The 24,349-nt window shown below is 46.4% G+C and overlaps 1 protein-coding gene across 2 annotated transcripts; it reads left to right on the top strand.

Moving 5' to 3' along the window:
- Positions 1-13: 13 nt before the first annotated feature.
- SART3 (spliceosome associated factor 3, U4/U6 recycling protein) lies at positions 14-24,073 on the top strand. 2 transcript variants are annotated; one of them, XM_083470922.1, is made up of 19 exons: positions 14-217; positions 1,375-1,501; positions 1,949-2,053; positions 2,885-3,069; positions 5,031-5,136; positions 5,640-5,764; positions 11,642-11,797; positions 12,816-12,954; positions 13,528-13,635; positions 13,840-13,917; positions 14,447-14,505; positions 14,649-14,758; positions 15,600-15,712; positions 16,823-16,899; positions 17,351-17,531; positions 18,866-19,320; positions 22,018-22,170; positions 22,351-22,532; positions 23,024-24,073. In XM_083470922.1, exons 1-19 carry the CDS (start codon positions 26-28, stop codon positions 23,202-23,204), a joined length of 2,832 nt encoding a protein of 943 aa, XP_083327048.1. In that variant the 5' UTR covers positions 14-25; the 3' UTR covers positions 23,205-24,073. The 2 variants fall into 2 exon arrangements, with proteins under 2 accessions (XP_083327048.1, XP_083327047.1); XM_083470921.1 differs by having other exon boundaries at positions 18,863-19,320.
- The last annotated feature ends 276 nt before the right edge of the window (positions 24,074-24,349 follow it).

The following is a 24,349-nucleotide window of genomic DNA, read 5'->3' as shown; positions in this document are numbered from 1 at the left end:
AAGCGCGGGCGCGCGGCGGCACAAGATGGCGGCCGTTGGCGGAGCCGCTGAGGAGGAGATGCGGGAGGCGCGGGCCTCGGAAGATGAAGGCGAGAAGGAAGGCGACGGCGACGAGGAAGAAGCGGATGGGGAGTCCGAGTCCGAGGAGTCCTCCGGCGGGGAAGGCGAGGACGCGGAGAAGGAGAACGAGGCCGAGATCCAGCGCCTGGAAGAGCAGGTGAGGGCCGCGCGGGGCGGGCGTGGCTGCGGCGGAGAAGGCCACGCCCCCGCCCGAAGCGAAGACGGGGCCGGGGGGGGGGGCGAGGAAGGTGGCTTTTGGTCTCTCTCTTCCCGCGTGAGCCTGGACCTCCTCCCCTCCCCTCGCCGTGTGCTTGGGGAAGAGTCTCGGGTGCAGCTGGCAGCACCGAGCTGCCTGATGCCCAGGCAGATCGTTTAGTTCGTTATCTTGCTGCCTTTATATCGCACCTTTTCCTTCCTCGTTTTTCATTGTTAAAACTTACTCACTTTTATGCCACTTCATTCGAGGATCACAGAGCGGTTCGCTTCATAGAAACACAAAGATATGTAACAATAACAAGCAGACATTCCCCCCCCAATAGATTCATTGATTAAAGAAAGGCCTGGGAGAGGAGGAATGTTTTTGCTCAGCACCTAAAGATACGCAACAAAGGCCCCATTCCCGTGTTGCCACCCTCCAGGCCTCTCGTGGAAGGGTGATGCTTGCGGGGTCCGGGTCCGTTCACATGGGGAGAGGTGAGGTAGGTTGGGCTGAAAGTGAGTGGCTGAAGCCCTGGTCTCCCCAGCTCTTAACCACTGTGCCACACTGGCTCCTGTTGGCCTAATTAACTCAGTTTAAGATGCGCAAGAAGTCTTTCCCAGCCCTGCCTGGAGGAAGCAGGGGTTGCACCTGGGACTTTCTACATGCAAACCTGGTGTTCTACTACTGCCCTCCAATGTAGGCAGATCCCCTGTGCCTCTGCACTGAGAGAGAGAGAGAGATCTCCCTGAGGTACTTTTTGAGACCATGTTTTGAGCAAACCATGCCTGACTTTTTGGGGAAGGAGGCCAGCCCTGGGTGATGACATGTACAGAGATGTAGTGGAAGCAATCATAACTAGACAGTGGTGTGCATAGATTTCAGGTTCCTGGTCTATGAGCTGGAGCTGGTGCAAACTGCAACTTAGTGTGCTGTGAAGAAATATCAGGGACTTGAGCATGACCTGAGAGAACGAATGCATAGATTCCCCCTAGAATGATTGTTTGTGGTGCCTTGTTAAGTCAAGAACACACCCAAGAAAAAAGCCCATGAGGCTTGACTGCTACCTGTTCTTCCACTAAAAGCTTACAAATAAAACTGTTTTTGTTGTCTTTAAGCTATCCATCAATGTATTTGATTACAATTGTCATCTGGATCTCATAAAATTGCTGCACCAGGAAGGAGAATTAGTCAAACTCCGAAGAGCCCGTCAGAAGATGAGTGAACTCTTTCCCCTTACAGAAGGTAGGCTGTTTTTATAGCTTGATTTGCCATAACCTTATGCTATTTATTTTATTTATCATTACATTTATATCCCACATTTTCTCCAGAGAGCTCAAGGGGGCATGCACACGTCTCTCCCGCTCCATTTTATCATCACAAAAACCCTGTGAAGTAGGTTAGGCCGACAGACAGTGACTGGCACAAAAGTCACAAAGTGAGCTTCATAGCTGAGCAGGGATTTGAACCCTGGTCTCCCTGGTTCTGGTTCAGCACTCTAACCACTACTCTGCGCTGGCTCCTCTACATGATGTGGTGCTGGCTTTAAAAGGGAGTTAGCCTTGTCTCCTATGGATTGCCTATCAAAGGATACTAGTCATAACGGTTATGTGCTACCTCCAAGTTGAAAGGCTGTATGCCTGTTGTGCTCGTGTTCTGTTGGTATGAATGTACATATCCTGTATACTGCAGAAATCTGGCTAGACTGGCTGAAGGATGAGATTCGGATGGCTTCAGAAAACTCGGAGAGAGACAAGATCTACGATCTCTTTGAGAGAGCTGTGAAAGACTACATCTGTAAGTTTTCACCTTAAAAAAAACCTTAACACCACAAAACATTGACATGTTCCTAAGCCAAAACAGCCTAAACAAGCCACCTAAACTGCAAGATGCTAAATTTTAAGGCAGGCAAGTGAAAACTGAAGGCTGGCTGTCCGACTCTTTAACTATTCCTGGCAGTTTGGCTTGCAAAGTTCTGGGTTCCAAATATTTGCTGTTTATTTCTGTTCCGTACCATGTTGGAAAACATGGTACATGGAGAGAATAATTGGAATGGGGAGAGAATGAATTCAGGTAGCTCTAGGGGAAGAGCTGAGGGATAGGCAAAAGTGAGGTCCATTTAGGCTGGTTTGTCGTCTTCTGCCTTTGCTCTCTCAGTACAGAGATAATTTAGACCCAGGATGGGGAACCTGTAGTCCTCCAGATAGTGTTGAACTGCAGTCCCCATAATCCCTGTCCATTGGCCATGCTACCTGGGGCTCATGGGAATTTGGTGTCCTACAACATCTGGAGGGCTAGAGGTTCCTGGTCTCTGGTTAACTTCCCAAGACTCCCTTACAAATGAGTACAAATGCTGACTGTTGCATTTGCTTTTATCCATGTGTATGCTTGAGTAGTGAAATCTATAAGTTCATCTTTAAAAGAATTGTTTCCACACTCTTCACATAAAATTTACTAGGGTGGCTTACACATAATTCAACAGCAAAAAATACAGTACAGAAGTCAATAATGAAAAAGAGCGGGTAGAACCCAGTTAAAACTGATCACAGTTAAAAGATCTTAAAGCTGCACTTTTGGAATAAATTGCTTGCAGACCTGAGTGGGCAGCATTCTGGTGCTTTTTTCTAGGTCCGGAAATATGGCTGGAATATGCCCAGTACTCGATTGGAGGCATTGGCCAGGAGGGAGGCATTGATAAAGTTCGTTCAATCTTTGAGAGGGCGCTAACAGCTGTTGGTCTTCACATGACGAAAGGAGCTGCCATCTGGGAGGCATATCGGGAGTTTGAAAATGCCATCCTGGAAACAGTGCAGGTAAAGGACCACTGTAGTCTATGCATTGGTAACCTTGAGGCTGATTTACCGCCATGTGCTCTATGCAGGGCTCCCCTTGGACCTGGTTTGGAAGCTTCAGCTGGTGCAGAATGCTGCAGCCAGATTGCTGATGGAGCAACATTGCTCTGGCTGCCATTGAGCCAGATTCAAGGTCCTTGTATTACCATATTTCCCCCTCTATAACACGCAGATTTTTTCTCGTAAAAAGGAAGGGGAAATGTCTGTGCGTGTTATTGAGCGAATGTGTGGTCCCTGGAGCCGAAAAATCAGGCAAAAATCAAATCGCGCTTCACGGAGAAGGGAAACCTGAAAAGAGGAAGCGGCTGCTTTCCTGCATTCTGCCTCAGGGTCTTACTGCCCACCCTCCTCTGTTTCGTTGCTGTGTTTGCTGAAACGGAACAAAGAGCAGGGAAAGCCCCTCCCCTCCAGGCAAGCAGAGGGGAAAGCAGAGTTCCTCTCTGTGCTCCGGTGCTGCTGGGGGAGAGGGAGAGAGAGGGGGGGGAGGGAGAGAGAGAGAGAGGGGCGGGAGGGAGAGAGAGGGGGAGGGGGAGAGAGAGAGAGAGGTGGCTGGCTTGGGCGGGGAGAAACTTTTGCCTTTCTTTCCTCCCTCCCGTTAAATCCCTCTCCTGCATTCTTAGCCAGCTGCTTCTCTGCACACCCCTCTCATGTCCCTTCTTTGTTTTTCCTTCGCTCCCCACTTAAAATGTGGTTACAAAGCATAGATCCATATGGATCCTCAGGATCTTTGCATTGGGTCACCCCAAATTCACCATCAGATCACATAGCATGTCCATGGCTACAGCCTGCACCAAAAAATCACACACCCACTGTTGCCTGGGGCTGCAATGGTGCAAAAATGTGGTTACAAAGCTTGGATCCACAGGGATTCTCAGGATCTTTGCATTGGGTCACCCCAAATTCACCATCAGATCACATAGCATGTCCATGGCTACAGCCTGCACCAAAAAAATCACGCACCCACTGTTGCCTGGGGCTGCAATGGTGCAAAAACGTGGTTACAAAGCATGGATCCACAGGAATTCTCAGGATTTTTGCATTGGGTCACCCCAAATTCACCATCAGATCACATGTCTGTGGCCACAGCATGAAGCACAAAAATGATACATCCACTGTTTCATTCAGAATGTTTTTTCCTCCTCTAAAAACGATGTGCGTGTTATGGTCAGGTGCGTGTTATAGAGCGAAAAATACGGTAATTTACAAATCCCTGAACAACTTGAGTCCAGGGTATCTCTGGGATCTCCTGAACCTTTATACAGTATCACAGTCGGATTACTGCGATAGTTTGCAGGAGCGTCATTGGCCCAATCTTGTTGAACACTCTGCCAGTAGAGATTCAGGAGATGCCTTCTGTGCCAACTTTTTATGTCCAAGCTTATGCAGGGAGTTAAGAATACATAATTTGCTTTATGTGCTTAAGTTTTGAGCTTAAGTTTTTATGTGTTTCTAATCTAATACATGCTGATTTTTTAATGGTATAGCAGTATACAAATACCTTGCTTTGCTACCCTTAATTTGTACTTGTGCGGATGGCAAATCTCCCAAGAAGGGACTGTATTCTGTTGAGGCGAAAGGATGACTTATTGACTCTCTGGGGAAGTGGGATTTCCTGGTTCCCTGCAAACTCTTTTTGAATAATTGGCCACGAAGAAGTGCAGTGGGGTGGGGGTCAGTAGCCTTCTGAGGGGAGCCTTCATCTGGGGAGGAAGGTCTGCTTTCTGTCCCTATTCCAAGCCGGGGGTGATGGTGCAACTTAGGGGGCCCTATCAGCAGCCCTTGATGCTTGGGACTTCATTTTGTGTATGTGCACATTTGTTTCTGATAAGGCTGGTGGGCTCCTAGAGGCCTTCCACTCCTTGCTGCATCTCGTAGCCTTGTCTGATGTTCACCAATTGTTTTCTCCCTCTCTCCTTGTGCAGCCAGCAGCCGGCAGCGTTCCATCTGCTGAGCAGCAGCAGACAGTCAGCGCACAGCTTGGAAGGATTCATGTGCTCTTTAGGCGCCAGCTGGGGATCCCACTTCTTGGTAAGAACCTGTGAGCTTTAGTGGCTCCAGTCTGGTGGAACTGCATCTGCTTGGGGTGTGTGCAGTGTGCACCCCGAGACAGATCTACTGTGATTCTGATCTGGGTGCAAAGCTCTGGGTGCCTTCTCCATTTGAACTTGTGGGGGGCTGCAGGCAGTCCTTTTGGCAGCGGCACAGAAAGGACTCCTGCCATCAATAAGGTGTATTACCCAGAGAGCCTTTGAACACAACTTTCTCTTTGGAATGTTTATTTTAAATGGATCTTGGGGATTTAAGGAGGGAATTGAAGGGGGAGGGGGAAAACAGGTAACTTCCAATGTGGCATGTGTTTTTTTAAGGAAGAATAACTTTTGCTATTGGTTTCCTGTGGCAGAGAAATAAGTCTCAAGTTGGTTGCAATATAATTTTTCATCCTCATGAAAAGAAACTCTCATTTCAAATGCTGAGAGCCATGCTAAGCAGGTAGGAAATATTCTGAAATGGTTTTTGTTACTTATGCCAAGATATGGAGGCTACATATGCAGAGTATGCAGAGTGGTCTGAGGAGCCAATCCCTGAAGCAGTGATCAGAAACTACAAGAAGGCTTTGCAGCAGATGGCTAAATGTAAACCGTACGAAGAGGCCCTGGTAAGGTACTTCCTTGCTGGGTGGAATGGGGCTGCTCTTTACCAGCAGTGGAAATCATAGAAATGCAGAGCTGGACAGGATCCAAACAGGTCCCGTCCAGCTCTACACCTCTTGCAGTGTAAACTTATTTACAGCAAACTTGTATTAGACAAAATCTCTGATGTCATTGAAGCTCAAATACAGTGTGTAAACTGTATACTTGAAATACTTTGAAATATCTGGCCTCTGGTAATGAATTTTTCTCTCTCACATACAGTCACGGGAAAAGGAAAGTGCACCCTCTTTGAATTCTGTGATTTTACATATGAAGACATAGTAATAATCATCTTTTCCTTAGCAGGTCTTAAAATGAGGTAAACACAACTTCAGATGAGCAACAACACTTGACATGTTATATATCATGTCATGATTTATTTGAAGCCAAAATGGAAAAGCCATATGTGAAAAACTAAGTACACCTTAGGACTCCATTGCCTGTAGAACCACCTTTAGCAGTAATAACATGAAATTAATGTTTTCTGTAGGACTTTTCCCGTCTCTCACGTCATTGTGGAGGAATTTTGGCCCATTCTTCTTTACAACCTTGCTTCAGTTCATTGAGGTTTGCTTGCATTTGTTTATGCACAGCTCTCTTAAGATCCTGCACAACATTTCAGTTGGGTTGAGGTCTGGACTTTGACTGGGCCATTGCAACACCTTGATTCTGTTCTTTTCAGTCATTCTGTTGTAGATTTCCTGGTGTGCTTGGGATCCTTGTCCTTTTGCATGACCAAGCTGTTGGGCAGAGGGCCACACTTTTAATTATAGAATACTTTGAAATACAGAATACTTTGAAATACAGAGGAGTTCATGGTTGACTCAATGACTGCAAGGTTCCCAGGTCCTGTGGCTGCAAAACAAGCCCAAATCACCACCCCTCCACCACCGTGCTTGACAATTGGTATGAGGCTCTTGTGCTGACATGCTGTGTTTGCTTTTTGCTAAACGTGGCACTGTGCATTATGGCCAGACATCTCCACTTTGGTCTCGTCTGTGCAAAGAATATTTTTCCTGAAGTCTTGAGGTTTGTTCAGATGCAACTTTCCAAATCAAAGCCTTGCTGCCATGTTCTTTTTAGAGATTACGAATATTTCTCTTGGAAATGGTTCCAAACAAACCATACTTGTTTAGTTTCCCCCCCTAATTGTATTGTCATGAACTTGAGATTTAACATGCTAACTGAGGCTTGTAGAGCCTAAGGTGTAACTCTTGGGTTTTTTGCAATTTCTCAGAGCATTGCATGGTCTGACCTTGGGTGAATTTGCTGGGACGTCCATTCCTGAGAAGATTGGCAACTGTCTTGAATGTTTTCCACTTTTGAATAATCTTTCTCACTGTAGAATGATGGACTTTACATTGGTTGAAGGTGGCCTTAGAACCCTTCCCAGTTTCACGGGCAGCAGCACTTGCTTCTCTTAGAGCCTTGTGTCATCTTTCCTCCTTGGCATTGAAAACACACCTGAGTGCTCCAGACCAGCAAACAGCTAAAACTTTGGCTCTTACAGAGGTGGGCACACTTGCCGATGATCAGTTAAGCAAGGACATTTGATTAGCAGCCCCTGTCTGCTACTTAGCCTTTTAATCCTATGGAAGCAGTAAGGGTGTACTTAGTTTTTCAGACATGATTTTTCCATCTTGGCTTTATTTTTGTTAAATAAATCATGACACAGTGTAATATGTCATGTGTTGTTGTTCATCTGAGGTTGTAGTTACCTAGTTTTAAGACCTACTAAGGAACAAATGATTGCTATTATGTCCAGATTTGTAAAACCACAGAATTCAAAGAGGGTGCACTTTCTTTTCCCCATGACTGCATTTGTTGTTTTTACTTTACTCCGGGTAGGGGAAGGACTGTGCCTGAGTGCCGGAGCACCTCTTTTGCTGGCAGAAGGTCCCAGGCTCAATCCCTGATATCTCCAGTTCCAAAAGCCAGCTAGACTAGCGAAAACCCTTCTCTTCTTTGAGACCTTGGAGAGCTGCTTCCAGCCTCCCCAGCCTGGCACCCTGCAGATGCTTTGGACTGCAGCTTCCATCAACTCCAGCCAGTTGGGCTGGGTGGGGTGGGTTTTTTTAACAAAGTGTTTTTACTGAAACTTTTCAACATACCATATAATAAAACAAACAAACAAATAAAACTAATCTGTTCTGTCAGAGGGAGGTCTGGCGGTGGGGGTAGACCCTACAGGCGAAGGGTTTTGAAATGGGGTGATGCTCGAACCCCTTTCAGTCTACACCCCATTCCGAGGGACAATGATAGGATGAGCAGGGATTACCCACCTCTGTCACTGGTGTTGTGCAATGCCAGGTCTATAGGGAATAAAATTGCCACCATGCGAGATTTTTTATCTCGCTGGGGGTTGACCTGGCTTGTGTGATGGAGACCTGGGTGCGTGAAGGCGAAATAGTCTCCTTGCATGAGATAGCACCCCTGGGTTTCTCTGTCCACCAGTCGTGGACTGTGGGTTGAGGGGGAGGGGTAGTGTTGTTAATCTGGGAGGATTGTTCTTTCAGGGCTCTGCCAGCACCATCAACCTCTGGCATTGAGTGTGTTGGCCTAGTGTGGGGCACCAAGGAGAGCTTGGCTGTCTTGCTGGTGTACTGACCACCTAGTGCACCAGCAGCCACCCTGTCAGGCCTGCTGGTGGTGGGAGGCTGGGCCTTGGAGTTCCCTAATCTGTTGGTTTTGGGGGACTTCAGTGTTCATGCTGATGCCACCCCCTCCTCTGGACCTGGTGTCTTCCATGGCGACATTATGGCTCTCCCAGTTGGTTTTGGGTCCCACACATCAAGCAGGCCACACGCTGGATTTGATCTTTGGTGCGGGTATAGATGTGATCATGTCCTCCCTTGTGGAAGTGCCATGGTCTGAGCACTATGCTCTGAAAGCCAGGATTGACTTCCCGCCCCCACCTCGCTTGGGTGGCAAGCCAATTTGGGCTCGCCCACGGAGGCTGATGGATCTTGATGGATTTTGTCAGGCCTTGCGGGTCCCTGCTCCCTCTGGTGGCTCAGTAGATGAGCTTGTCGAGAACTGGAATAATGAGCCATCAATGAGATTGCACCTAAGTGCCCTCTGCGACCCCGCTGAAACCGGGCCCCTTGGTTTACCGAGGAGCTCCAGAAAATGAAGCGGGCCCTCAGACGGTTAGAGCGAGTATGGCGGCATGCTCGCACCGGAGCCTCAAGAACATCTTATAGGACGTTTATGAAAGCCTATGAGATGGCAGTGAAAGCTGTGAAGAAGTTTTACTTCTCAGCTTCCATTGCATCCGCTAGCTCTCGCCCAGCACAACTTTTTAGAATAATCAGGTCTCTAACATCCCTAGAGGGACAACCAAATTTAAATACGAATTTGACCCATAGCTGTGAGGCATTTGCGAGCTTTTTTGCTGCTCTGCCGTGACTTCCCTGCCAATTTGGATACAGTAACAGAAATGGAGGCTGTCCTTGGGTCCAGTATTGGACCACTTCGATCGGATGCTCCCTGCGATGTAGACAGATTCCTCCGAGCTGCACTTGCCTCCTTGACCCGTGCCCGTCTTGGCTGATTAGAGCGTGTCCAGAGGAGGTGCGGACTCCCTCTGGGTGAGATCACCATCTTGTCCCTCATCACGGGGCATTCCCAGCGGAGTTGAAGGAAGCAGTGGTGTGTCCGCTCTTAAAGAAAACATCACTAGATCCTTTAGATCTATCCAATTACCGCCTGGTTTTGAATCTTTCGTACTTGGGTAAGGTGATTGAGAGAGTGGTTGCTGAACAGCTTGGTAGGTTTCTGGATGAAACATCAGCTCTGGATCCATTTCAGTCCGGCTTTTGCCCTGGTCATGGAACCAAGGTGGCTTTGGTCGCCCTAACAGATGATCTCCATAGACAGCTAGAGAGAGGCGAGTTGTGACTGCTGATTCTTTTAGATTTGTCAGCAGCCTTCGACATGGTTGATCACGAACTTTTGGACCACCGCTTTGCCAATGTGGGGATTCAGGGCACAGTCCGGCAATGGCTGCGCTCTCAGGTCAGGGACAGAGGGTGGTGCTAGAGGAGTTGTCGCAGCACTCCTTGGTGTTTGGAGTGCTGCAGGGCACAATCCTTTCCCCGATGCTTTTCAATATTTTGATGTGCCCCCTTGCCCAGATTGTCTGGAGTTTTGGGCTGCGTTGTCATCAATATGCTGATGACACCCAGCTTTATCTGTTGATGGACAGCTGCCCTGACTCAGCCCCGACACACTGACCAGATGCTTGGAAGCTGTGGCTGGATGGCTGCGTGGGAGCTGGTTGAAGTTAAATCCTTTGAAGGCAGAGGCCCTCTGGCTGGGTTGGGACAACAAGGGGTTGGGGGGCAAACTCCCATCTCTTGCGGGGGCTCAATTAGTGCCAGTGCCTTCTGTCAAGAGTTTGGGTGTAACCTTCAACACCTCTCTTTTTATGGAGGCGCAGGTTGCAGCCACAGTAAAGGTGGCATTTTTCCATCTCCGCCGTATTAGGCAGTTGCTCCCTTACCTTTCTCGCCCTGATCTGGCCACAGTGATCCATGTGACGGTCACCTCCAGGCTTGATTATTGTAACTCACTCTATGCGGGGCTGCCCTTGAAGCTGACCCAGAAAGTCCAGCGGGTGCAGAATGCAGCAGGGTCCTTACAGGGTCCTTGCCGCGGGATCTCATTCATCCAGTGCTTTACCATCTGCACTGGCTCCCTGTGGAGTACAGGGTCAGGTTTAAGGTGCTGATTTTGACCTTTAAAGCCCTATGTGGCCTAGGACCCTCATACCTACGGGACCGCCTCTCCTGGTATGCCCCACGGAGGACCTTAAGGCCCATAAATAACAAGACTTTGGAGGTCCCAAGCCTCAAGGAGGTGAGATTGGTCTCAACTAGGGCCAGGGCCTTTTTGGCACTGGCCCTGACTTGATGGAACACTCTGTCCCAAGAGACCAGGGCCCTGCGGGATTTGACATCTTTCCGCAGGGCCTGCAAGATGAAGCTGTTCTGCCTGGCCTTTGGCTTGGACTCACCCTGACCCCTTATATGGGATTTGGTATATAAATTTTCCCTTGGCTTTTTTGCTGGCCCATGTAGGACCAGCATGGATAGCTGGCTTGGATGAATACCTGATGTTTCCTCCCTTTATGGTCTTGCTTTATGGGCTACTACTAAGCTGTATTTTAAGCCGTATTTTAATTAACTGCCCCCCCCCCGCATTACGTTTTATTGTAATTTATATTCAGTGTTAGCCGCCCTGAGCCCGGCTCTGGCTGGGGTATAAATAAAATTTATTATTTTATTTTACTATTATATTTTATTATTCAAAATAATAAAAAGTGTTCACTCCAGGATGGTATCCAGCTATTTTCCAATACAATATCCAGCTGCTCCTCATTCTGCTAGGCAATGTTTTCCTGATCTTCAACCCCAGACATCCAAAGTTAAATGGGGCTCTCCAGTCAAACTAAATGTCAAACATAGTCTTCCCTCCAGTTCAGTATATCAACTTAACAAAACAAAACAAAAAACATCCAACATTAGGATAAAAATCCATAGTTATTCACTTGTTGTATATTCATTAATTCATTTCTTAGTGTGCTGATGATTTTATTTGTGTGAACTACATTTGTAATGCATTTTGCTATGAGACTTATTGGTAGAAAATGCTGAACACATGTAAATAAATCAAGTTCTTTCTCTACCGGCTGTTCCTATTTTATTTCTAAGCCGCCTTGAGTCCCTGTCAGGGAAAAAGGTGAGGTATAAATAAATATATGCTGCTGCTGCTACTCCTAATGATAATTTCATAACATCCTGAAATGGTTCCCTTCCTTCCCCCACCCCCTTTAATTTCAGCTAGTAGCTGAGACGCCAAAGCTGGCAGAATACCAAGCCTATATTGAGTTTGAGACGAAGGCCGGAGACCCAGCTCGCATTCAGCTGACCTATGAGCGTGCCCTGGCGGAGAACTGCCTTGTGCCAGACCTCTGGGCTCGTTACACGCAGTATCTGGTAAGGAGCCCGAGAGAGTTTCTCTGAGCCTCCTGAGAGGCACCTTTCTTGTAGTCTAAGGCCACTAGTTCTAACCAGAGCTGTGTTGCTTGCTATAAGAAATTTAAAATGCTTCTCCCAAGAGATCCAGACCCCATGAATGTGCAGTGCAGGTTTGCAGGATTGCTCTTGACTCTGTATAGTTTATTCTGATTTTGCTCATTGTGGGGAGGGGGCTTCTGAATCACAGGCATCTTATTTTAGCTTCTTCTTTGGCTTAATGTGGTTTTAGCAGATGTCACCTGCTTTCAAGTCTATCTTCTCCATGTGGCCTAGAATCTTGAGCAGAGACCTTCACAAAGCAGAAGTTCAAAACAGATTGGGAAGCATATGTCCTTGAGAGATTAACAAATAAACTAAGTGTGAACAGAGATGGCTTTAGTCTGGTGTGGTTTAATTCAGTAACATATGCTAGTATTCTAGGAAACAAACAATCCCTCCCCTCAGTATTTTGTTCAATTTGGTTTATCTAAATTTAAATTTAAACATAAATTATTATCCTCACTTTGAGCACCCCTTCCACATTTATCACCAACACTTTATATTGTTTCATTGGTAACATAAGAGGAAAAATCACTATTACTCTCTCTCTTAATCTGAGCACAACCACAAGGGCTCTTGGATTAGGCTTTTAGTTATGTGATGTTGAATGTTATGTATTAACTCAGTTCTACCCTGTTTCCCCTTTATTTTGGTTTAAACCAATTTGCAAATTAAAAACTTACACATTAACCGCTAATAATGAACCATATGCTGTAGATATTATTGCAAATTTATGCCACTATTTTTGTGATACACAAACGACACGAGAAGGCTGTTTATTTTATATCCTTTATTATTTCTATGATCCTTATTTATAAAACCCAATAAAAAGTTATTCATAAAGCAGAAAGTGAGACCCAGAGGCCATGTTCTGTGCGCCTGTGGAACTGAGCGCGCACACACACACACTAACTTTGGCATCGGCTTTGTCTTGCAGGACAGGCAGCTGAAAGTGAAGGAGCTGGTGCTTTGCGCCCATGAGCGAGCCGTCAGGAATTGCCCGTGGACTGTCAAGCTGTGGAACCAGTACCTCCTGGCCATGGAGAGGCATCATGTTGAGCATGAGCTGATTTCAGGTGAAGAAGCACTCAGTTTAATGGAACACAGACTACTTACGTTACTACCTTACACTGGGTGTTATACAAGCAGTGGCGATGGTTCACACAAGGCCTCCGTCCCTTTTGTCCTGGCTGTGGTGCTTCCTTTGATGCTGAAGGGCCCTGGCGGAAGGGCTCAGTTGGTAGAGCATCTGCTCTTCAGGGAGAAGGCCCCTGGCTGCCTCTCCAGGCAGGGCGGCCTGAAGCACTGGAGAGCCACTGCCAGTTAGAGTGGGCAACACTAGGCTCTAGATGGGCCAGTGGACTGACAGTTTCCTGTGACTGTAGCCAGCCCACACCCTCCCTGCCATTGGGAGAACGGAAGGCTCTGAGGGAAGTCTTAAGCTTGGTCACTCCCAAATCCAGGAGCTGAACTCCAAATCCTGCTACCAATGGGAGGATACAGTCATAGAGTTGGAAGGGACCTAAAGGGTCAATCAGTTCAGCCCCCTGCAATGCAGAAATTAAAGCTAAAGAATTGACCAGGAAGGGTGGGGTGGGCAGATCACAAAAGCCCCATTCATGCCGCTTGCTTTTCTTTCTTGTGTTTAGAGAACTTTGAAAAGGCTTTGAACGCTGGCTTCATTCAAGCTACTGACTATGTGGAAATCTGGCAGGCGTACTTGGATTACCTGAGGAGAAGGGTGGATTTTACTCAAGGTAAAATTTAATACGTGTTGGAGAATCTTCTAATAGTCATTTGGGCAATTGCTGTATTTCTCGACTTAGTTCCTACAGCCAGTCAGTGAGGTAGCCATCCTGTCTCTGGTCTTTGCCACTTTAGTACAGAAACAGCACAGCAGAAAACTCTTAAGAGCATTTTGGTCTCTGAATGGCGCTCTTCTTTCACTTGGTCTTTTTCAGACTCCAGTAAAGAGCTGGAAGAACTTCGGTCTGCATTTGCCCATGCAATAGAATACTTAAAGCAAGAAGTGGAAGAACGTATGTTGGGGCTTCTATTTTTAAAAAGGAAATGCATATTTTGGGGTTATGAATGCATTCAGCACTGAAAGCTTCTGATGCAATTTGTGACCCCTGTTTACTTGCCCAAGCCCTTACAGACCCTCTTGGGGGCCGTACTCATCAGATGGGGCCCTCCTGATGGTTCCACCTCCCTCAGAAGTTCAAGTGGTGGTGGCTCAGGAAAGGGCCTTTTCTGTGGCAGCCCCTAAGCTGTGGCATGCCATCCTCACTGAGGTGCATCTGGCAGTTTCACTCTACAGCTTCCAGAAAATGGTGAAGACACACCTCTTTACCCTGGCTTTTGACACTTGAGATGTATGCTTTCAGGACCCACCCTATTCTTGTGAATGTAATATGTGTTAACAATTCCAAATTACCTGCCGGTGATGGGTGGGCAATCAATTTTATAAGAATAATACACAAGACCTTTCCTTGTCAGAGCTTTATTTGCCACTTCCTATGCTGTTCCAGTCTTATAGGAATCCTGCTTTCCCTACTTTGCCCACAGGGTTTAGTGAGAGTGGGGATCCTTCGTGCACCGTGATGCAGACCTGGGCGAGGATTGAGGTAACCTTGGCTCCTTCCACCATGCTGTATGCATTGCTCTGCTTTTGGGATTGTGAGTCTAAAGGGATGTGCTATTCTTATCAGAGCTTTAAAAGGCTGCCCTTTCTTTGGATGCTGGGCATCCTCTTGTTTCTCCTTGTTAGGCTCGCCTGTGTAACAACATGCAGAAGGCACGAGAACTCTGGGACAGCATCATGACCAAGGGCAATGCCAAGTATGCCAACATGTGGCTGGAGTACTACAACCTGGAACGGTAAGAGGTTTGGCAGCTGCCTTCCTGGGATGCTTCAGCTCTGGCCCTGGACCTATTTTACGGCTTCCCAGGTTCCTGTTCAGAAACCCTACAGTTAAGAAAACAATCGTTCAGATCTCATGCCAGGGTTTTCTCTTTGGCAGCCTTCCCTAACCCTCAAGATTTGTTTGTTTTTATCTTTATTTTATAAAATTTGTATACTGCTTGATTGTAAAAACAAACACCCTCAAAGCGGTTTACAAAAAGATAAAGCAAGGAAATCAAGGAAAAAAGTACAGCCATACTTTATAACATTCAGGGGTTAAAATACTAAAACAGATTAAAATTATGTCTACTTTCCAGGCATCTGGGTACATTTGTTTAAACAATGTTTTTAGCAGGCACCGAAAAGAGTACAGTGAAGTCACCTGCTTGATGTCAATATCAAGGAGTTCCAAAGTGTAGTTGCTGCCACACTATAATGTTAGACTGTGAGGCCAATAATCGCTGGCATTGGCTGGATCTGATACGAGTTGGAGTCCAGAAGGATCTGGCGGGAACCAGGTTGGGGAGGACCTGAATATCGTATTCCCTTTGTGTGGGGTCAAAGTACTTTTGGATTTTAAGCCGTGTCCGGAGCTCTCCCAAGTGTTCTTGCACGGGTTCACTTTGTTCCCAGTGTGCCTTTCTGGCCTTTGGGCCTCTCCCAGGTTGAAAGCTTGGGTCCAACATGAGTCCACAGGCTGCAGTTAGTGAAATTATTTGGACGCCACTCATGAAGCATAAATGTGCTACAAGAACAAACAGGCTGTGCTTGATGTACATTTGCAGCTGCCAAGCCCTTCTTTCCCTCTGATTCCAGGGCCCATGGCGACACCCAGCACTGCAGGAAGGCCTTACACCGGGCTGTGCAGTGCACAAACGACTACCCAGAGCATGTCTGTGAGGTGCTGCTTATGCTGGAGAGAATTGAAGGTCAGCTGCTTTTGTGAAGCTGTTGTGTGTACTGCGTTTGTGGTGGCTAAAACCCTGATTGGCGGAACTGTTTGGTGTCACAGAATGTTCTGAAAGCTGTTCACTAGGGAAGCAAGGGGGCTTCGGTCCTGGCTTCCTCTTCCTCTTGGTGTGATCTGTATGTTGTTTTCTTGTCAGGAGCCCTTCATTAGAAAATAAACTAGACCCTGCAGCAAAAAATGTTTTTCTCCACTAGTTCTCCTCGTTCTCCCTCCCAGTGGTCCATATTTTGTGCCTGCTGAGCATGCTCACTCTTTATTGGCCTGTTTTCTCTCCCGGCCCCATAGTTAAATTTCTTGCTCGCTTGTGCTGGGACACACTGTGCCCCAGCCGCCAACCATATTAAAAATTTAGATTTCTCCAATAATTTCTGTGGGTTGCCTTTAACTTCTGTCTCTGGTGCTTCTTTAAAACTGGCTTCTCAGGGTGAACTAGGAAGTCATCTCCCAAGACAATGAGATGGTTTTTTCTCTACTGTGCTTCTTCCTTTTCTGGCCCCTGCGTTCTGTTCCTCCCTCCTACAGCATTCTGTGCCATCTAGTTATTACCTGACTCTTTCGGGGTTTTTACAGACTTTCTTTAAATGATTTTTTGCTTCTCTGCAAATCTCCCCAAGTCTGTTGATGCCCTTTTCTTATGCGTGAGTGATGCAGTTTTGGCTACATAAGCTTGAGAAGACTAATTTTATATATTTATTCAGGTTGTTTATTTATTCAGGTTATTCAGGCATGCCTCACAAAGTGGTTCACATAAAATAATTACAACAATAAACATCACTTTTCTAGCTGTTTACCTTCCTGCCACAGCGGTGCCTAATTATTTACTTGCACTGGTGTGCTTTTGAACTGCTAGGTGGGCAGGAGCTGGGACTGAACAAAGGGAGCTCACCCTATCATGGGGATTTGAACCACCGACCTTCTGATCAACAAGCCCAAGAGGCTCAGTGGTTTAGACCATGCGCTATCTGCGTCCCTTGGATATTGCATATTGGCAATGTATACCTAGTTTTGAAGGAGGCATATGCAGAATTGGCAGATGGTTAAAAAAATAAAATCCTTCTCTTTCTCTCAGGCACTTTGGAAGACTGGGATGCAGCTGTTCAGAAGACAGAAAACCGGCTTGCTCGAGTCAATGAGCAAAGAGTTAAGGTCAGGATACATGCATCTTTTTAAATCTCCTATTGTAGCTTTTCCCAACCGGGTTCCTTCCTGGTGTTTTGGACTATGAATACAACCGGCCCCATCCTGCACCTGGTTGGGAAGTCTTCCTTATTCAAACATAGTGCTCCTTCCTTCCTTTTTAAAGACATATTTTTAATTGCAGACCCTGCAAATTAAGCAAAACTTTCACTAAACCTTGGGTGGGATGAGGTCTCCTGTGGTTCAGGTAGCAACAGGGTTTTCTGTTATTTATTCATTTTATTTTATTAATTTACAGTACAGTACAGCAGCTCCTTGGATTAGTTCAATTGGGTGGGAAGGAATCTGGATCTGAAGGCGCAAGGCCTGGGGGTTCTTCTGCTTCGTAGGGCACCGGAGTCTGTTAGGAGGCCACGGCCTCAGTTGAACTTTTTGCTCACACTGTTGCATCTGTTTGTAGGTTGCTGAGAAGGAGGCTGTCCTGGCGAAACAGGAGGCACAGCGAGCCGAGCAGCAGAAGCCATCGCGGGCAGAGAAAAAGAGGGCTGCCAAAAAGTCCAGGAAGCTGAAAACCGGAGAGAAGCGCAAGGCCGACAGTGATGATGGCGAATGGGGGCGGGAGGAGGAGGAGGAGGAAGAAGGTACTGGCTCCACCTGTTTTTATTTATTTCACAAAACGTATGTACTGCAATGCATTTTATGTGGGGCTTCCCTCGCGCTTGATCCAGAAGCTGCAGTTAGTGCCTTCCCCTATATGTGCCCACTCAATCTCTTTGGTTGGCGGAAGTGGCACTGTTAGCGGTGCCACAGAATTACCTGTTCAGCATTTGTAAGAAACTTTTAGTGTGGGGGCACCTGCACTTGGCTTCTCCCTGCCTGTCCCTGTCAAGCAGGGGGCTTCATGGTACGCTTTTCAGCACCTGATAAAACCATTTTAGCCTACGCAGGTGTCAGGGTGGATTTGATTTAAATCAAATCAATATAAATCACAGTTTAAATCACTAGTCAGTAAGACTTGATTTAAGTCATTTTTTTTTACAGAAGACTCATTCTTGCTGGTATAATCTTAATATTTACAATCAGATGTAGGCTTCATTTTTGGAATAATAAGTTTTCAGAGTGATTTTTACAGTTGTATCAAAAATTACTGATTTGGTTATACTATTAGAAATACATAGACAGATAATTATGAAATGATTGTGAGGTTTAATAAGTTAACTTTATATTTGTATAACTTTTCTGCTGTACTTTATTGGAAGAAGAAAAATAATCATTTCCTTAATGACAATTTAAACAATTTATTTAACTAAAACAATAACATTATAGTATATGTATCCATGTTTGTTAACTGATGTGGCGTTAAACTTTTTTTTTTAAAAAACCTTAGACTGAGTTTTAGCACACATGAAAAACTTATAACAAATCCTTATTTCCTGATGGATAGCTTTTGGACTATAATGTAACTTAAATAGAAAACTATCTTTAGAAATATTTTTCCTCCACAAGCATTTTATTTTAAAAATCCAATTTAAATTTTAAAAAATCTGATTTAAAAAAAACTTTAAAAAAATGTCAGAGGCTTTCTAGCCAGTGGGAGAGACAGAACCATCCCTCTCTTCCTGGTTTTTCTGCCTGCTTCATTAGTGTTTTCAAATAGTACCATAGTGCTGTAAATGTGTGGTGTGACTGTGGCTTCAGTGTTTGCTGCCCAGTTCTCCCTTGCCTTCCTTCTGTGGACACTGGAGCAACAAAGCCAATGGATGCCCCCTCCTGCTCCTTAACCCCTTTTTTGTGTGGTTTTCATAAATTAGTTCCAGTACGTGCAGTGGGATGTGAAGCGATAGCCTCAGGTGGAATTTCCTCCTTCTCTTTCATAGCCTATGCTTAATATTTTGTACTGCAAAAGCCTGTATGTGGCAATGGAGCCACTTCAGTTGGGAATATCTCAGTCGTTTAATGTCTCTTTGACCAGCAGAACAGCCCAGCAAGAGGCACAAGACGGGGGGCGGTGATACTTTGGCTGAAGAGGAGGTTGAAGACATGGAGATGGAAACAGGGCTCTTCGGAAAGAACATGCCCACAAATGCAGGTTTGAGACCCAAGGAGGCAGCGGCCGCTTCCAAGTGGAAAGACACCCCCAAAACCTTTCATGACAGCGAAAAGGACAACGTCACTGTCTTCGTCAGCAACCTCTCCTACAGCATGGCAGAGCCTGAGGTGAAGCTGAAAGATCTCTTTGCAGACTGTGGGGATGTGGTGGAGGTCCGTCCCATCTTCACCAACAAAGGGGTTTTCCGGGGCTACTGTTACGTGGAATTCAAGGAAGAGAAGTCAGCACTGAAAGCCCTCAGCCTAGATCGGACAAATGTGGAGGGGAGGCCCATGTTTGTGTCCCCGTGCGTCGATAAGAACAAGAATCCAGAGTTTAAGGTACACCTGCCTCCTTCCTTAAGCTGCTAACCCCATTGCTGGTCTCTGGGTATCGGGTGAGGAAGTCAGGTGGGGCAAAGACCATTGTGGTGCAGCTGTGGCAGGACTGGGGAGCATGTTGCCACTCACTGGTCATGCTGGCTCAGGTTTGTCAAGGACTGCTCCCCAAACCCCGGGTACCAGGCCTTGGTGACTTAGCTGGATCTGGTTTTCAGAGTCTACCACTCACCCTGTAAGGTATGCTGCCGCCTCCCCTTCAGCCAGCCTGGGTCAGGGAGACCCCCAGGCCTCACTGGACACCACTAAGGTGTCTAGAGAAGCAAGAGCTGAGGAGGAGGCTCTCTGCTCCATGAACCCCTCAGGGTCATCAGCTGACAAGCAAGCAAGAAGTTAGGAACTGGACTTTAGTACCCCAAGGCTTCACCCAAGTAGATCAACCCCAATTTTAAATTTGGTAGATTTATTAAGAAATAGTAAAATAAAAGGTTGTTGTTGTTTAGTCGTTTGGTCATGTCCGACTCTTCATGACCCCCTGGACCAGAGCACGCCAGGCACTCCTGTCTTCCACTGCCTCCCGCAGTTTGGTCAAACTCATGCTGGTAGCTTCAAGAACACTGTCCCACCATCTCGTCCTCTGTCATCCCCTTCTCCTTGTGCCCTCCATCTTTCCCAACATCAGGGTCTTTTCAAGGGAGTCTTCCCTTCTCATGAGGTGGCCAAAGTATTGGAGCCTCAGCTTCTGGATCTGTCCTTCCAGTGAGCACTCAGGGCTGTTTTCCTTCAGAATGGATAGGTTTGATCTTCTTGCAGTCCATGGGACTCTCAAGTCTCCTCCAGCACCAGAATTCAAAAGCATCAATTCTTCGGCGATCAGCCTTCTTTATGGTCCAGCTCTCACTTCCATAGAGTGGTACCTCGGGTTACAAATTTTTCAGGTTACAAATGCTTCGGGTTACAGACTCCGCTAACCCGGAAGTAGTACCTCGGGTTAAGAACTTTACTTCAGTATGAGAACAGAAATCGTGCTACGGCAGTGGGAGGCCCCACTAGCTAAAGTGGTACCTCAGACTAAGAACAGTTTCAGGTTAAGAACGGACCTCCGGAACAAATTAAGTTCTTAACCAGAGGTACCACTGTACATCACTACTGGGAAAACCATAGCCTTAACTATACGAACCTTTGTTGCCAAGGTGATGTCTCTGCTTTTTAAGATGCTGTCTAGGTTTGTCATTGCTTTTCTCCCAAGAAGCAGGCATCTTTTAATTTCGGTACTGCTGTCACGAAATAAAAGGTTGTAGCATCAAATGGACCCAAAAGGGCCATAAATGTTCACTTAGAAGTCTAATTGACAAAGTAGTTGGGAATAAAACCAGAATAAAATACAAAGCTAACCTATCCCAATTCCAAACCTTCCGTAGAGTATTGAATTTCAGTTGTAATTCATTGTATGGGGGCAGGAGGTGACCTCCTAGGTGTTGCAAAGAGACAGGAAAGGGAAAGGGAGTGCCGCAAACATGAAAACAGGCTGGCTTTACAGTAAGAAGCACGGTAATGGGCATCTCAGGCCTGCTTTACTTAACTCTTTGAAATGAGGGCAACCAATGTGTCCCACTGGATGTTGCTTGGCGGCAGCTCCCCTCATCCCTCCCCTTTGGCCATGTTGGCCGAGAGGATGGCATTGGCTCCCCCTGCTCTAAACTCCTTTCTCTTACGTGCATGTTGCCGCTTTTCTTCTACTTGTTTTTTTTTTTTTTGAAAGAAAAAAAAACATTTGCAGCTTCCTTCCCTCTTTGTTCTCACCATCTCCCTCCTCTCTAACTGCAGTTAGTCTGCAGTAAGATGGCTCCTGCAGGGAGCCTGTGAGGAAAGACAACCTGGTTCCCAGACGGGGACACACACACAGAGAAAATACAGTGGTACCTCCGGTTGCGAACGGGATCCGTTCTGCGTATATGCGCGGCGTGATTTTGCACATGCGTTAAGTGCGATTTAGCGCTACGGTGCATGTGTGAGCAGCCAAACCTGGAAGTAACCCTTTCCGGTACTTCCGGGTTGCCGCGGGACGCAACCTGAAAAAACGTAACATGAAGTGGACATAACATGAGGTATGACTGTATATAGTTTCTCCCAAGACCGTCAGTGTACAGTTCTAGGCATTTGAATTTTAAGATCAGTAGTTGGGCAATACGTAATTGGGACAAATCAAAATGCCATGAAGTGCGGTAAGCTTTTGAGTTCTTCAGCCAAGATGTAAACTTAAAAGTTCTGGAGACCTCAAAAGCTTACCACACTTTGTGGTCCCAATCAAGGTATTGCCCAGCTGTGGATGTGAGCCCCCACCCCTAAAGATCAACACAACTTCCATTTTTTGAATTTTAAGATGTGAAACTGAAATCCTGCATAGAGGTACCTCGGGTTAAGTACTTAATTCGTTCCAGAGGTCCGTTCTTAACCTGAAACTGTTCTTAACCTCAAGCACCACTTTAGCTAATGGGGCCTCCTGCTGCTGCCGCGCCACCGGAGCCTGATTTCTCATCCTGAAGCAAAGTTCTTAACCCAAGGTACTATTTCTGGGTTAGCAGAGCCTATAACCTGAAGCGTATGTAACCCGAGGTACCACTGTATATGTTTTTTATTAAACCCACACAACTTTGAATAGATTGGAGTTTTAGAAATTCTTGTTTCTCTTCCCTCAAGGTGTTCAAGTATCGCACTGTCCTGGAGAAACACAAGCTATTTATCTCTGGATTGCCTTTTTCCTGTACTAAGGAGGAACTGGAGGAAGTGTGCAAAGCCCATGGGAGTGTGAAGGAGATCCGGCTGGTCACAACTCGTGCTGGCAAACCCAAGGTAGGCCTTGACCACCACTAGTGGTTTGAGCAGATTCCCCAAGAGAGAGACCATATTGGGGAGTGGCTTTTAAAAAGCTTGGTTGGAGAACTGTATTTGGATCATTGTCCAAATTGCCCATTAAGAGGAACGGGAAATGCAGTGTGCTGCCTTCATAGCACATCTTCTCTTTGCTGTTAGGGCCTAGCCTATGTGGAATTCGAGAATGAGATGCAGGCCTCCCAAGCGGTGCTGAAAATGGATGGCCTGACAATCAAAGATCAAATCATTAAGGTGGCAATTAGCAACCCGCCTGCCCGAAGATTCCCTGAGAAGTCTGAGGCAGCAGGGAGAGCCATGGGACCCCGGCAGATCTATGGCGCGTGAGTATATTTTGGGTGTGGTCTCCTCCTTCAGAGAGTGCAGTATGGCTTGCACCCTGCACAGCAGCACAACGTCTTCTAGGACACCTCTCTCTCCCAAGCCTTGTCACTTAAAAAAAAATGAGACCTCTGGGCTGAAGAATACCTAATCCAATGGTGCCAATGAGTAATTCTCATAGTAGTCAAGACTTCTGTGTTGTGCAGACGTGACCAGAAAAGAAGCCTTGTGTCTCCTGAAAGCCCCTTGCAGAGAGCCTCTTACTTGGCATCAAAAACAAATAAAGGATGGCATCTTTATTTTATTTTCAGGACCATGTAAAACCTTACCCAGGCACTTGGGTCTTAGGTGTGGCTTACATCTTCTCATGGCTAGACATACAGTAGTAGTAAAAACAGTTGAATCTGCACAATGAATGCAAGGCACAGAATTTTAGCATGCAGTAAGCAAAGCCCCCAACATTTATATCTCGTTTAATCTGTTCTTTCAAAAGCCGCGGCAAAGGGAGAACCCAGCTCTCGATGGTCCCTCGTGCTCTGCAGCGCCAGAGCACCCCCATGGCCAAGGCAGAGAATGGAATGGCCCAGAACCCAGCAGCGCCATCCCTCCCCAGGGCAGAGGAGCCTAAGAAGATGTCTAACGCAGACTTTGCCCGGCTGCTTCTGAACAAGTGAGCAAGTTGGGGGGCGGGTGTTGCTTGCGCCAGTGAGAAAAACAGGCAGCTGGTGACCCCCCCTCACTTCTCTGGACTTCCACACCTACCAAGCTATACAGAGCAGGGAGCTGCTGATATGGGAATGGTCTGGTTTTTCTCTGAGAATCAGGTGGCAAAGATGATGTACTTTGCGGGCAGGAGGGGAAATCCTGGTTGAAATGGCTTTAAATGCTCCCTCATATTGAGGGATGTGATGAGGGATGTAAATTCACTTTAGAGGTGGCTCCTCATGATGCTTCATGGAGCTTCTTTCTTTTTTTAAGGGGAACTTTTTGACAAATGAGAAGTTTATAATGTGAACGCTTATGGCTCTAAGTTTATACAAGTCCTATGGCAGGCTCAGATCCAGTTTGTTGGGGCAGCTTCTCTGTCTCACCTGCAAGTAACTTTACAAACACCCAGACACCCTCAGATCTGTGGCATTACTCATCTCCTCCTCCTATGAAAAGTTATAAATAGCAGATGCTAGTAACTTCACCGTAATGGCCTATTTTAGTACTGGGGTGCAGGGGTAAGAATTTCTATTGACCATTTGCTCAAGTTGGTCTGCTTTTTTTAAAAATAGATGTATCTATCTAAATATGTGAGTATTTGTAAAGATGTGCCAGACCATTATTTTTCAGATTTGACACGATACTAGAAGGATCACTTGTAAACTCGGATGTGTTGCCTCTGTGGACCATTTGGCGTTTTGTTTGCCAAAGATCTGTACTTGTCTATATCTTGTTTCTTTGTTTTTTGGCTTCAGACTTTTGTTTGGTTTTGTACACCATGTGAAGTGTAAGACTATGTTCCTACTCCAGGCTCCATTAAAGCAAGTTCTTGAAAGCTGCCTGGGGCCTCTTGCTTGTGTGGCTGTGAAGACACTGCCTTTGTGTCTTAGGCTGCAGAAGACGGGCAAGAGCCCTTTCAAGCAATACAGGGGCAGCCAGTGTTGTGCCCACCACTGACTAGGGCTGATAGATGTCCAACACTGGACAGTGCCCTGTTGACTCTACAGATTTAATGGAACTCTCCCTTAAGCGGCCTGTAAGAGCATGATGGACTTCAATACCCGTTGAAAGAAATGGGTTACTTTGCAAAATATGCTAAACCACCTGGCAA

Source organism: Podarcis liolepis, assembly GCF_965112155.1.
Source record: "Podarcis liolepis genome assembly, chromosome: 13".
NCBI classification, from domain to species: Eukaryota; Metazoa; Chordata; class Lepidosauria; order Squamata; family Lacertidae; genus Podarcis; species Podarcis liolepis.
This window is presented reverse-complemented; position numbering and strand designations above follow the sequence as displayed.